General features: G+C 36.8%; 1 protein-coding gene across 5 annotated transcripts in view; it reads right to left on the bottom strand.

The window, feature by feature from the left end:
• Positions 1-15,696, bottom strand: part of Spef2 (sperm flagellar 2) — a 194,810-nt gene that overhangs the window by 90,247 nt on the left and 88,867 nt on the right. For 4 of the 5 annotated variants that reach the window (XR_007109151.1, XM_047556225.1, XM_047556222.1 and 1 more), the window contains 4 exons: positions 10,103-10,211; positions 8,445-8,602; positions 4,100-4,270; positions 1,466-1,555 (listed from right to left, as the gene is read on the bottom strand). Coding sequence is in view for 4 of the 5 variants with exons in the window: in XM_047556225.1 (XP_047412181.1) it covers positions 1,466-1,555; positions 4,100-4,270; positions 8,445-8,602; positions 10,103-10,211 (528 nt within the window). In the remaining variant the exon portion in view is untranslated. The remainder of the gene's footprint in view (positions 1-1,465; positions 1,556-4,099; positions 4,271-8,444; positions 8,603-10,102; positions 10,212-15,696) is intronic. The other variant, XM_047556223.1, reaches the window with a different exon arrangement.

Here is a 15,696-nt window from a genome sequence, read left to right as displayed (position 1 = left end):
ACATCTTTTTTAGCACATCACTTTGTGGACATTGCATATTCTTGAACTACCATTGCATTGGCAATTTGTGATGAACAGTTAAAAAAAGGTACACACTTCATGACAGTGCTATTTGAATGTAAAGGGCAGAAGCAGCCATTTGTATGTATCCCCAACTGCCTTTCAGTCTTTAGTTAACTGGCTACTATATAGCAGCTTAACATAAATCTAACTAATATACCTTAGAGACTGGAAATGTTTTTTACAAATTATTAATTACTTTAAAATTATATCCTCCTCATCACAAAGAAACAAAGTAAAATTTTCAAAATAAAACAAGGGTGAGAAGAAAATATAAAATGAAAAGTCAAAACAAGGAGAGGCATGAGAAACAGATATTGAGATGTATGTCCTTAAACAGACAGTAATCCTGAGCCACAAAGTTGGTTCTGAACTTCCAGACAGCCAAAACACAAAGGGAAATGCTGTCATTTGGGGTGCTAATTATATTGTTATTCAGAGAAAGAAAAATATTTTCTGGTCCTTGATACTGAATGAAGTTTCTCACCTAGGATTTCACTTAGGGGTCATTAAACAATGTAGTAGGCATAGTATTCCCACAGAAAATGTAATACAAGGTTATTGTGGGTATAACAAAGTTTCACCTCCACTGTTATGTTCTATTGTAGAAGAAGTTTATAAGGACTTCATAAATTTTATCAGTGAAAGCAATTTAATATGGGGTCAAAGAAAATATAGGGCAGTATGTAGCTTTATGATGGCAAATCTTAGCCCAAGGAAAACACTGATAATATCTATGATGAATGTATATTTTGCCTATTGGACATTCTCTAAATTATTCCCTGCAATCATCGCTTTTCTCAGCAAGACCTTTGCTAAAAGGCAGGCTGCAAAAAGTTTGAAGCTATTTTCTTTGGCCAGGGTTTGTAATTTACAAATGCCTGAGAGAAGTAGTTAATGCATACTTGTATATAAACCTAGTTCTTTTTACTAAGAGACTTATAAAATGTGAATTACATGTAATGATGTCATAGTTTAGATCTGGAATGCCCCTGAATGTCATATACTTAGAGGTGAGACTTTCAGGAAGTGATTGGATTATGAGGGGTCTAATCTCCTCAGTGGATTAATCCACTGATGACTGAATGAACCACTGGGAGGTGGGACATAGTTAAAGGAAGTAAGTTACTAGGGGTATGCCTTGGAAGATTTTATCTTCTCTCTGGTCCCTTCTTCCCTCTCTCTCTCTCTCTCTGTCTCTCTCTCTCTGCTTCCTGGTTACTATGAGCTGAGCAGTTTTCCTCTGCCACACCCTTCTGCCATGATGTTTCTGCCTTGGAACCACTCAACCATGAACTGAACCTCTGAAACCATGAGCCAAAATAAATCTTTCCTCTGCTAACTTGTTCTTATCAGGTATTTTGGTCACAGTGATGAAAAGCTGACTAACACAAAAAATAACTACCTTTGTCTGCTGTTCCTTTTCTTTTGGGTGCAGTTTCACCTTTCTTTCCTTTTCCTTCATGAAGAGCTTCTTGTTTACCACGTGGGGTTTCTAAACAAAATTCAACACATAGGGATTACTGATGACTGACTCCAATAGTTAGGCTATATGATTTCTGTGCAATCATATGTTATTTCTCACAGATAAACAGTTATATTTGTGGACCATATAAAATGGTTCAGGTCTTCTCTGTGAGTTAAAATTAATCTGAAGATGGTGTGGATTGAATCTTCTTAAATGGTATCCCTGCTAGAATTTTTCTATTTCATCACACTGAGAACTTTTTTCGAACTTTAATATTAACACCTGGTAATGAATATGATCATAATCCTCTGATAGAACTGTAAAGTTTTTAAACTTTTAAGTCCATTTGAAGCACATGGGCTTATTCAGATTTATTTTAACATGTACTCTTCTATTTTGCCACACTGAGAACTTCAGTTCAAATTAATACTGTTGTTTGGTGGTGGATTTCATAATAAGACTTCCAGTGGAATACAACTGTGAACTTTTCTAAATTGAATCCCACATGCATTTGAAACAGATATAAAATGCAGAAGTATATAAAATATAGAACTATATTTGAACAAAATTCTGTTAGGACTCGGTGTACTCTGCCTCCTTCTCTACTTCATTTCCACAGGGATTATTTTGTTTTTGTTGTTTGAGGAATTAATTCCTCTTTTCATCTAAATTTCTAAAAAAGATTGTAATTGACTGTTTGAGAGGGGCATGTTCAGAAGCCTCAGACTTCATTTCAGAAAATATTCTCTTTTGAAGAAAAATTGAAATTATTTATATAAAAATTTATTAAAAAACCTACCAGAAACCTCTCTCCCTAAAATTGCTTCACCACCTTTCCTGAGCTGCATGAGCAGCTCTTCTTGCTCTACTGATGCCCATGAGCACTGATATTTCCTGCCAGTGATGCATTCTTGTTGGAGAGCAATAATTAGGCCTGGAGAGAGTAATCTTTTCATACATTATTTAAGGATTAGGTACTAGTCCTGCGTTTGGTGTAAAAAACAGACAGGTACAGCCACTCTTTGAAGCAACAATCAATTTATTATTCCTCCAATGCACAGTGTTTAAGAATACAATTTTAAAATATCAAACAATCTTGAGAAACTTAAGGACTGAACTATGTCATAATCAGAAACACGAGAGATCAGTTTCAGGGAATGGTTCAAATACATTGATACTCTGATGGGAACAAATTGAGGGGGAGCAGGGGTGGGTAGAGTCATGGCTATAGCTTAAAGAACTATATTGGATAAATCCAGGCTAATCTACGCCACTGTGAAAATTGTCTTCCTCAGCTCTGAATAGCATTTTAAAGATTTCCATTTTTCCTCCAAACCTCTGAATTATGTTTTAAATTCCTACTGAGGTAGTAGGAAAAGGATGCATATTTAGATTTTATTTGATTCATGGCTCTGCATTTTATTGTCATATGGTATAAACTTTTTTTTATGGTTTGTGAATTTTGCCTATAGTTAAGCCCCAATTGCAGGAGTGATCTTTAACATGTTACTAAAATTTTCAAATTTCCTTGCTTAATATGAATAAATTTATTTTTAAAGGTTAAGACTCATCTAAAATCTCCACGAAGCACAATGATTATACAGTTTAGAAGTACAATCATGACACAGCATTAAAACAACTAGGTGAACTTGTGTAGGTGCATGACCAGCCATTTGTAAAGCTGAAACCACAAACACCGAACTTACTGACATTCTACTGGTTCATACAAGGACCAAACACTTTACTTTTGTCATTATATCATTGTCTGTCACTTAATGCTAGATTCATAGTCCTTAGTAGTTAAGAATATAGAAGGAATAAAAACTAAAGGATATTCTCTATGCAGAGTTTTCATCTATAGATCCATCAATACACTGAGATGTCAGGTATTTGTTTCTTTCCTTTTATAACTATATAACCCTGAAGATTTACATTCATACAAATTCTAGTCCCTGATGGATGCTATTGATTGGTTCCCTTATTCTTGTAGACATCTGGCTGTGCTAAGTCTCATTTTATTAAGGTATTCTCACACTTCACATAAATGTAACTCTGTAGTTCAGCAAACAGATGTTGCCCCTTGATCTACCCCTAAATTACTTCTTGTTATTCTGTGACTTTCCTCTTTCTATCTGTGGTCTTATTCTCATCAGCTGGCCCGAGTATGATGAGTTCACATTCCCTCCTAAACAGTAAAGACCCTGAGCATTTTGTCAAAGGTGTTCTTGACTAATAAGAGTGGTTTTCATCAGGTGGGGTGTAGTTCATGGGTGGGGTGTGTGTTCAGTATGTGAGAGGCCTTGAGCACAGTTCCCAGCAGAGAGAAAGAAAGAGGGAGGGAGGAAGAGAGTTAAAGAGAAAGAGAGAGAGAGAAAGAGAGATTGATTGATTGATTGATTGATTGATTGAGATTGATTCTTCTACTTGCTCCTGAGTGTAGATCTTTGTTTCTCATGACTGAAGCTGTCAAAGTCTGAATCTAGATAAACAGACTGGCACTCTAATTTATAAGTGTTTTCTAAGCAAAAATAAGAAACTGGCAACAGGATTATAAATCACTCTGTCAGTCACCTGATTGTGGTTTTCCTTTGGCAGGAGTAGTTTTTGAAGACTCCTTTGGAAGAGTTTCCTTCTCTTTTTCTGCATCAGGAGGAGGTGGGGGAGGAGGCGGGGGAGGCGGAGGCTCTGCTTGGGAAGCTGCTGCTTTTTTCTTAGCTTCCTTTTCTTCTAATTTCTTTTCAACTTCAAAAAAGATGATAAGAATGAACCTTCATTAGGGATTCCAGACACCCACTATTTCATTTGAACTAAGAGAAACTGAAATTAATATAAAATTACACTTAATAATTTAAGGTCAATTTGTGTTCTAGAACTCTCTCTTAATCATCCAGTCCTTAAAGCTAAGATTTTAGTCTTTTATTACCTGGTCAAAAATATGATTTCTCTTGCCTCTTGATGGGGTGGTAGAGGTGGTGATGATGGGGGTGGTGGGGTAATGGGGTGTGTGTATGTGTGTGTGTGTGTGTGTGCACAAGCACATGTGTACAGAGCAGCTAAAAGAGTTGTTGAGTAGGTGCCAAATGGAAATGTAACAATGCAGAGCTAGCTAATAAAAAGGAAGGGAAGAGGAACTGGGGTTGTAGCTCAGTGGTGAGGCACTGGGTTGGATCCTCAGCACCACATAAAAATAAATAAACAAAGGTATCGTGTCCATCTATAACAATAGAAGACAAAGTAGGCCTGAATCTTCATCAAGTTGGCTGAGGATCAGACTTCCTCAAAAAGACTCCCAAAGCACAAGAAATCAAAGCAAGAATCAATAAATGGGATGGACTCGAACTACAAAGCTTTTTCTCAGCAAAGGATACAATCAAGAATGTGAAGAGAGAGCCTACAGAGTGGGAGAAAATCTTTTCCACACGCACTTCAGATAGAGCACTTATCTCCAAAATTTATAAAGAACTTACAAAATTTTACACCAAAAATGCAAAGAACCCAATCAATAAATGGGTCAAGGAACTGGACAGACAGTTTACAGAAGACACACAGGCAATTAATAAATATATGAAAAAGTGTTCAACATCTCTAGTAATTAGAGAAATGCAAATTAAAACAACTCTAAGATTTCATCTTACTCCAATTAGAATGGCTATTATCAAGAACACAAACGAATAGTAGATGTTGGCGTGGATGTGGGGAAAAAGACTCACTCGTACATTGCAGGTGGAGTTGCAAATTGGTGCAGTCACTCTGGAAAGCAGTATGGAGAATTCTCAGAAAACTTGGAATGGACCCACCTTTTGACCCAGTTATCCCACTCCTCAGTTTATACCCAAAGACCTAAAATCAGCAAACTACAGTAACACAGCCACATCAATGTTCATAGCAACTCCACTCACAATAGCTAGATTGTGGAACTAACCTAGATGCCCTTCAACAGATGAATGGATAAAGAAACTCTGGTATATACACACAATGGACTACTATTCAGCCATTAAAAGGAATAATATTATGGCATTTGCAAATAAATGAATGGAATTGGAGAATAAGCCAATCCCCAAAAATCAAAGACCAAATGTTTTCCCTGATAAGTGGAGAATAATATATAATGGGGGTGGGGGGTGGGGAGTGAGAAAAGCATGGGGGAACTTTAGAATATGTAGAAGGAAATGAGAGGGAGGGGGTATGAAAAATGGTGGAATGAGACAGACATCATCACCCTATGTACATATATGATTACAGGAGTGGTATGAATCTGCATTGTGTACAACCACAGAAATGAAATGATATACCCCATTTGTGTACAATGAATCAAAATGCAGTCCGTAAAAAATTAAAAACTAAATAAAAAAATTTTAAAAAAGAAAACAAAGGAGTGGAAGAATAAAACACAATCTCAAAATTTCTAGAGGAAAAGCAAGGTAAGAGAGGCATAAAAAGAAGGTTAAAAGCAAAGTGATAGAAGAGGGTGGGGGTGGGGAGGAAATGGAAGAGGAAAGCAATGTGCAGGACTAACTTAAAGCATATAAAGCATTTAGAACACTGTATGGTGTATGAGTCCTGAATTAAAACTCAGCAATTAATTCATTCATGCAATGACTTTTTTTTTTTTGAGATGGTGTCTCACTATGTTGCCCACCTAGTCTTGAACTCCTGGGTTCAAGTGATTCTCCTGCCTTAGCCTCACAAGTAGCTGGGACTACAGGCAGGTGCTACCGTGTCCGGCCGTGCAAACACTATTTGTTGAGTCTCTAATGTTTTTCAAAGAAAAGTGGGGCTATATCTCTAAAATAAAATGACTATTAACTACTATTACAAACAACACTAAGCACAGGTCTGGCTGCCAGATACACAACAGTAAAACCGAAAAATCAAAGCCCTGGTCAAGTGTGCATTCTAGTGGTATTAGGCAAACCATGAATGTAATGAAAAACAATTGATACAAATGGTCGGAAGGTGACATCTCCTGGGAAGAAAAGGACCTGGATCAGGAGTGCTGTAGGATGTCAAACTTTACATAGGGTGCTAAGCCAGGTGGGCCCACTGCTAAGCTAACATTTGAGCAAATATATGAAGAAAGTCATGGAATGAGCATTGTGGATATATGATATGGAAGGGTGTTCCAGGGCAGAGGAGATGGCTGGCTGGTGTCTTTCCAGGCTCCTGTCATTGCTGTGTCCTCTCTGCCTGTCATGATGCAGTTCACCTTTCCTGGCACACTCTGACCACCTCAGGCTCTGCAACCCTCCAGACCACAGAAGCCCACTCTGCGACCCTCTGGACCACTGATGAGGAAGCCCTACACCCTTCTGCTTTCTTCTACTTAACAATATATTATGGTCACTTTTTTCATGTCAAAATATATACAGAAGCAAGCACCACACTTTATTTAAAAGAGAGAAATTAAAAGAAGTCATTGGAGCTTAGATGATCCATATAAATAAATCAGGCCAAGCAGGATGGGAAAAAAGTTCGGTAGATTCCTGTGAACGAGTTGGAGAGCTTAGAGTGGGTGAAGAAATAGAATCAGTTAGCTGTGCTATGTGGGAAGCACTTTAGCTTAATCAGGGTGTTTAATACAGAGCACTGGATTAAGTAAGGACTTATTACTTCAATGATAAAATATTTGTTACAAAGTTATTAGAAATTAACTAATTGGCCTGTAAACCTTAAATATGACAGTTGCCCCCGTTAATGCAGTCAGTGGATTGTATTATGAAATATAAAATATTTAGGAAAATGCTAACTTTGAAACTGAAGACTGGCAAAGGCAAACGGTTTCCAACCTGCAGGTTCGAGCCTTTTCAGGGTGGATTCCGGTTGGTTTGGCCTCCCCACCAAGACCTCTAAGATTGATGTGGAAGCTTTCCTCTCAGCCTGGTGTATGTCACATCCTAAGCCTCTCAAAGTATGTTATGGATTTGTTTCTGTGTTTTTGGAAAGCGTCACACTGGCGTGTGTTTGTGAGCAGATGTAGGAGCTATCTTTCTAAGTGTAAGCCTCTGGATCCCCAGGGTGGCAGGGGCTTATGCTGATAGACAGCTTTGGTGTCAGTTCACCAATACATTATGGTAGTTAGGTCGTAAGTCAAACGATAGGAGATAATGTACCGACAAGGCAACCTGAGAACTCTGATCTTATTAACTTTGACCATTTATTGTTACACCAAGAAACTGTAGTTGCTGATAAAATTAGGGGCAATTGATATAAAAAATATCTCCTTATCAAATCATTTTTCAAAGGTAAAATCCCAATGGAAGTGTGACATTGATCTGAGTTTAAAATCTCTTTCAAATAAGTTCCAGTAATACAATGAAAAGTTAATGGGCAATTATTATTGGTTGAATGAAGGAGGAAAAAAGTCTAGATGGTTTACTGAGAGGGAGATATACCATTGAAGCCAGCTAAGAAAGAAGAAATTATTAATCAATAAATTCATACCAAAATAAATACATTTGGGTAAGGTTAAATGCCTACTACTTCCACCCTAAAAGGAAAATTCCCATACTGTTTCCTTACAATGCAGAAGTTAACAAATTTAAATATTTACTCTTCTCTATAGCATCATTAATTTTTAACTTTTATTTAAAGATACTTAATTGACAAATAAGATTGTATATATTCAAGAAATACAATGTGATTAACATTCTTAATTTTAACTTTGCTATTTCTTGTTTTTAGAATGAAAACAGTACTGTCAGCAAAATGACCTCTTGGATTAAATTAATTTTAATGGAAAAGAACTATTTTATTCAGAAACACATGCAGCAGAAACTAAAATTAGAGGCAGAATCACTTGTAGAGAGTAAAGTCCAAATACAAGAGAAAAATTTGAATCATACCCGTTTCTTCTTAAACTCATGAAAACCATGTATTTTAGTTGCATAAATCCAAAATTATAAAGAAATGTAATTACCTTTGTTCTTTTTTTTCACAATTTCAGTTGCAAAAATTTCTTTTAGTTTTTGGTATAAAGATTCCTTATCTATTTCAGCATTAACTTTTATCAAAACATTTTCAGGCTCTGAAAACCATTGCTCCAACAAAGGCCAGTTGTCCAAGAAGCCTATAATTCTGCAAAATCAAAATATGATATGAATATCTCATACTGATTGAAATATTTGAAGAAGCAATAATCATGACATTATGATTTATTTGACAGGCATAATGAAAATACAGGCTATCAATGTAGTTGAAGCTTGTTATGGTTTGGATGTGAAGTTTTCCCCAACCATGTGTTTATTGAAATTTTGGCCCTCAGTGTAGCAGTGTTCAGAGGTGGGCTTTTGGGAAGTGATTGACGAGGAGGGCACTAACCTCATCAAAGGCTCAATCCATCAGGTGAAGTGAACTATGTCAGAGGTAGGGGAAACCATAGGCATGAAGCCCAACTGGAGGGAGTTGGTCACTGGGCATGTCTTGTAGGGGTGTATTTTGTCCCTGACCCCTTCTTCTCTTGCTCTTTCTGCTTTCTGGCTGCCATGAGCTGAATAACTTTCCTCTGCCATGTTCTTCTCTCATGCTCTTCTGTCACCCCTCAGGCCCAAAGCAATGGAACTAGTCAACCATGAACTGAAACCTCTAGACCTTAAACCCAAATAAATCTTTCATTCTTCCAAGTTGTTTATGTCAGGTATTTTGATTACAGCAATGGAAAGCTGACTAACGAGTCTAAAAACCCAACTTTGAGAAATATACTGGAAATGAAACATTATTGAATTTAGATTAAAGAAGTCGTTCAATACCATTAAGACATTTTTGAGATACATATAAGAGTAAAAGATGATCTGAAAATGTCACCCATTCAGGAATGCTTTAGTGTACATTTAGTTCTGTATTTGAAAATCTAGGAAACATCATCTGTATTAATGGTAGAGTAGCTCTGAGTGTTCTTATAATGGTAGTTATATCCTGATCCACCCATAGCATCTAATTTTTTTCTTAGAGATTGAAATTGAAGAGGTCTTTGAGTAAGTATACATGGTTCAGACTTATTTTCTTTCCTCAAAAGTATTCTTGGAATGATTCTTGAAATTTTTTTATTCCCAGAGAGGATTTAGCCTTAATGTATAGCTTAAATTGCTCTTCTCTGGCTCACTTCATATTTTCAGACTTCTCAAGGTTTCATAAAATTCTCTCTGTCTGAATTTCCTTTTCCAAAGGAAGATCGTATATAACTAGAAAATGTCACCAAAATTCTTTTTAGTAAAACAAAAGTGCCATTAGAACTACGTTCTGTAGTCTTGATATGCAGTTCTTTGAAGTTCCATGATCTTCAATGGAATTTCCTTAATGAGGGATGAATTCCATATAATTAACTTATAAGTTCATGGAACCACACTGGGAAATGTTGCCTATCGAATTCTTTTCCCAGAGTACAATGACTTGTGCTCTGAATATAAAAGTTACCACATAAACATGTCACTCAACACTAAAACCACTTCGTTTTGTTTTACTTGTAAAAAACTGAATGCCAGGAAATAATTCTTTTTCTACATGTGATGATTCCAAAGTGGGTAACTGTCTGTTCAAAGGGCAAGAAACAATAAGCAGGACATTTAGTTTAAAACTAACCTATGCTGTATCTGGTCCTTTAAGTTCTGGTTCAAATCCTTATCTTGGTTTTCAGCAGCTCCATGTTGACCAATATCTTTGGGAGTAGTTCCATGTGAAAATTCTTCAGCTATGGTATAAAAATAATTAGAAAATTTTCTAAACCAGTCAAAGTTGCTACTTGTGCTAAAATGTACTAGTGCAAGATGAGAATTATATGGTCCAGTCTTTGGTCCAGTATTTCTTAAAAAGTGTTTAACAAGATGTTAAAAGAGTACAGTTTTGGAAGAAGAATTGAATTTTTCTTGGAAATTGGGGAAAAGGAGGTAAGACATTAAAGAGGAGCTTTAGTTTCAGAGTAGAATATTTTAGAATTGACTATTGACAAGGATTCTGAATATCCTAAATATTAGGATAGAAGGAGGGAAGACAGTAACAGGAGTTTAACTTGCAAATTCAAGCTAAATCTAAAAAGGAAGAGAACAAATTATCTGTATTCCTTTACTGCATGTTGAAAATTCGTCATTGAGGCCACATCATACTCTGCTTTTAAAACCAAACAAGAAGCAGCAAACCCTCTTTTCGGTTTATCCTCTGACCCCAGAACTTTGCCCCTTCCCATTATCCTATTCCCGTTGTCTATAGTCAATATAGGCTTATTAGTAAATGACTTATGCTTCTTGTCCCCTAAAATTTCACTGTAAAATACTCTGATTCCTTGCATTCATGGGCATTTTTTCAACTGCTATCTGTCCATGCTGCAAGTAACTTAGGGGATTGGTCCCAGGAAGAGTCCTTTTATTTTTGGTGAGGATCTAGAACAGTTTAGTGAATTTTATATTTCAGAGATAACTTTATCTTGAAAGTCTGATTTAATATTATGAACAGGTGAGGATGAAAACTGATGGGTTATGAGAGATGACAAACTTGGAATAAGAAAAATCAATGCTATGAAGTAAAAATTAAGAATGAAATAACAAGGTGCCATAAAATTAAATACACAGAAAATTGTTTTTGACATTATATTGTAACACCATAAAATAAGTTGTGTTTCTCCCTAAACTCATGAGTTTGCTCAGTAGAATAGTCATAAAAAATAGACTACAAGGGACCAAAAAACAAAAACAGCCTCAACATCTCTGACTGAGTCTTGTTCTGGATGAATGGAACAAAATTCAGGATACTCATAATCTTAGAATGATTGGAAAATGATAAGAGAAAAGAAAGCCTTGAACTAGATTAAAAAGAATTAGAAGTACTCAAAGCAAGAGAGCACTGAAGAGTGAATTTATGACATTCAAGAAAATGAAGGACCTTCACAAATATAGTAATCAGTTGTTCCCCTTCTGTATTCATGATAGAACAAGATGAATTTGATTTAGAATACAGAATAATGTGCGTGTGTGTTTTTTAATTTTTTCCAACTATTTATAAAACCCACTACATCTAAAGGCAGGAAAGAAAGACTGGAACTAGATTAAAATAAATTAGAATTACTCAAAGCAAGAAAGCACTGAAGAGTGAATTAATAGCATTTGAGTTAATCAAGGGCCATCACAGGGTATAGCAATCAGCTGTTCCCCTTCTACAGCATGCTTGATTGAAGAAAATTGTGGGAGCTCTTCTCAGGAGATGTTATCACGTAGTATCTCATGGTCACTACCTCCCATTTGCCAAAGCCTTCAGCAAATGGATCAGTTCCTATCTCTCCCAATGCTACCCATCATTGCCCTGTCCCTCTTTCTACTTGCAGCACTCACTACCAAGGTCACTGTATTTTGTAATGGCTCTGGACAGCTCCATCTTTGCAATTCTAAAGCCTATACTCCTACCACAAACTCTGGTTCATCTAACACTCCTGTGTAACTAACATAGCTTTCCAACAGCATTCAGTTCCTAAATTCCTATATTTTCCCCCCAAATTGACTGGTATTATTCTATCTTTATTTCCTAGCAGGCCTAAATTGCACAGTTGAACAAGTCAATTTCTCTTTCCACCTAACCACTTCAATTTCTGTGTCCTTCTGCTACGCCAACCTTAGATGAAGTTTTCCTCTCTTCCCCTACTTAGGTAGGGGACATCTATGGTAGGCATCTATGAAAAGAATACATAACTATAACTAATATGTAACTGATTCCCTGGCTCAAAAAAATCATCTGAGGTCTTTCATATACATGCACCCTTTCCTAAAGTATATATATATATAGAGAGAGAGAGAGGGAGAGAGAGAACAAAAAACAAACTATCCTATCACCATGCTCTTTCTTTCAAAGATAAACTTCTCCACTTATCTCCACTCACACTCTCTACCTTCTCACCTCTGATTTGTGCCTCAACCTGCTGTAATCCATCACTACCCCCATGTCAATGAAATAGTTCTCATTCTGGTCATTGGAAATGCCAAAGTCAGTGGATATGTTTCAGTCTTATCTTAATTGATTTCTCTGTAGCATAAATAGGTAGAATTTAGCACACATTTCTTAAATGCTCTTACACATATTATATTATTTTATATTCATAGAAAAACAGGATCGAGGTTCTATAATTGTCTCCAAACTGCACAAATTTGTATGTAGTAGTAAAGGAATTTGATTCTAGTTATTGTGATTCCAGATTTTAGACTATTTAGTTTTTGTACTCTTTATTCAATTGTATCTGCTCAAAAAAGAATGCATACATAAATAAAGAACTTGATGAATTCATAAAATGAAAATAGTCACCATCCAGAACAAGAAACAAACTTTATCACCCCTGGAAGCCCCTCATGTCTCATTTCAGTCACCACTGGATACAAATGGCAAGCATTCAGCGCCTGAATTCAAAACCTTCCACTGCCTGTCACCAAGTGACCCACACACCACTGCCTTTCTCAGACTGATCCCAGGCCAGAGGCACTGCTGAACAGTCAGAGCAGCCTCTTGCTCTTAGGTTCGGACATGGTTGTCTTAACAGTGTCTTTCCCTCTCTTTAGGTCTTTCTGGTCTCCTGCCTGTTGGCGTTGGTTTGGACCACTGTTCTCAGCCCCGACCTAGATGGATTGATGCTCTGCAGCCCACCTGGTTTTGGATGTAGTGTGCTTCTCTGTGATGTTGTTCTTCAGGCTTCTGCACACTGATAATAAAGAAATGAAAGGCCAGCCCCCAGTCTCCATAGGTTATGGGTATCGTGAAGAAAAATAAACTAATTGTGATGATCCAGCACACTGCACTGGATCCTAGTGACTGGGTTCCAACACCCTGGCCGAGGCTGGTCTGGGAGGGAGTTTGGACAACACCTGTTTTGAAAATCTGTCCTCCTTTTGCTTAGGAGACACTATGCTCCCTGACTTGCTTTTGCTCTAGCTGTTGCTTCTAAGCACTTTTCCTTTGCTCTCCACATTAAATTCTCATGTTTTTGTATCACCACGGATCTTTTTCTCATGCATTCTCCCTAGATGATTCTCTTCGACTTAGAATATTTTAGTCCACACTTCTCTCCTGATGTCTAGAACCATTTATAGAAGAGGTTTCAGAACATCTTACCTTAATTGTCCCATGGGCACTTCAAGATCAACATGTCCCAAAAGAAATTCTGGGTGTTTCTTTCTATACTATCTAAGTGAATGTTATCACCATTCAAAACTTTGGACAAATCAGAAACAAAGTTATCCTGGTCTCCCCAAGTTTACCCCCTAAATATCGGTTGAATCTGACTGTTACTCCCTTGCCTCTTGCTGCTGTCTTAATGGGTTATTTTTAAAATGGTAATTTTCTAACTCATGTAATTGTTTCCAGTCTCACTCCCTTTCTGATTCATCATCCACACTGCAACCAGAATTATCATTATAAAAAGCATATCTAAGTGCAATAGACCTGTGTTTAAATGTCATCTGGTGGCTTCATAGAGCTTCAGGAGAGAGTCTGAACAACTAAGCTTGGTACCAGAGTCTGAACTGGTCCCTGCCTACTTTCCAGCAGCCCTTGCTGTCAGTTCTGTCCTAATGAGGTTCTTGCTGTTCTCTACATAAACAATTTGTGCTCACTTACTAAGCCATGCAAATGCTTTCTCTCTAGTTTGTTCCTTGTTTTGGTTGAGCTAACTTCTCCCCATGCCAGGCACCTCTGTTATAGCATATAACAAACTACATTATCATAATTATTTTTTCTTCACATTACCCATAAACTATGGAGACTGGGGACTGACCTTTCATTTCTATATCATCAGTGCCTGACACTTTATATAAATATTAGGTAAATATTTACTATTTACCATTTTGGCCCCCATCCCTGTATATTAGGGCTGTCCAATAGGAAGCAAAAATTCTCTGTCAGTGCTATCAATCTGGTAAGTACTAGCCACATAGTTCACAAATTATACCTGGTGTGACTGAGGAACTACAGTGTTCATTTATTTGTTTAAATTAATGTAAATAGTCACATGTCACCAGTGGCTACTATGTCAGATAGCACAACTCCATGCCATAATCCCTTGGTTCCTTGACTATAATTTCCACTACAGTCTTTGAAAGAGGGACCCATCTCTCTTTATAGGTCTATTACCAGTGCCTAGCACAATGTCTGGCACTTAGTAAGCATGGATATAAACTAAATGAATATGTCGGCGAACAAGTTATTTTAGACACATACCCTTTTATCTGTCTAAAATAGTTTAGGTGGAATCTTGCTTTAGATAAAGGAGAAAATTGACAAAAAATATCTTTTAAAAGTCATTCAAATTTTAAATTCTAAGAGAGAAAAATAGAAAAAGACATGAAAGAACACTTTTTTAACTGTAGATCTTTGAATATGAAAAGTGCAGATGGATTTTTGAAGTTATGAACACTATTGTACACTCAGTTTTTAAATATTATATTTTTTTAGTTGTAGATGGAAACAATACCTTTATTTTATTTATTTTTGTGGGGTGCTGAGGATCAAACCCAATGCCTCACATGTCCTAGGCAAGCACCCTACCACGGAGCTACAACCCCAGCCCTGCACTTTAAACCAAATGAAGGGAGGCTCTGTGTCAGGTGCGTGGCCAGCAGTGAGATGCCTGCAGTCAGCCTGGTCTCCTTTAGTTCCAAGCTTGTCCTGTGGTGCTGAATGCTAAGGGTCAAAGCAAGAGGCAGATATGCTCAGCTAGCTCAGTCTTTGAAAGGCTGAACTGAATTCTTTCTTGTAAAAAAACAAACAAACAAACAGAAAAAGGTTGTAAAAAATGAAACTACAGCAAAATAAGGGGAAAAAAAGAAAGGGGATTCTATCAAAATAGAAGGGAGATCAGTGGACTACAGGAAGGAGAGAAAGGGGGAGGGATGAGGGATGGGAAAAAGGAAGAAATACAGAATGAAATTTACCAAATTTTACCATGAACATATATGAATATATCACAGTGAATTCCAGCAGGAATATATATATATATGGCCGCAGGGCTGGGGATAGCTCAGTTGGTAGAGTCTAGCATGCACAAGGCCCTGGGTTCAATCCCCAGTACCAAAAAAAAAAAAAAGAAAAAAAGTGAATAAATATATATGTGTATATATATATATATACACATATATATATATTTATAGCAACAATTAGAAAAACAATAAATAGGTAGAAGGAAGGCCAGAAGAAGAGAGGAAGGGGAT

This window comes from Sciurus carolinensis, chromosome 6 (genome assembly GCF_902686445.1).
Source record: "Sciurus carolinensis chromosome 6, mSciCar1.2, whole genome shotgun sequence".
In the NCBI taxonomy this organism is placed as follows: Eukaryota; Metazoa; Chordata; class Mammalia; order Rodentia; family Sciuridae; genus Sciurus; species Sciurus carolinensis.
Note: the sequence above shows the minus strand (reverse complement) of the source record. Positions and strands in the feature narration are given on the sequence as shown.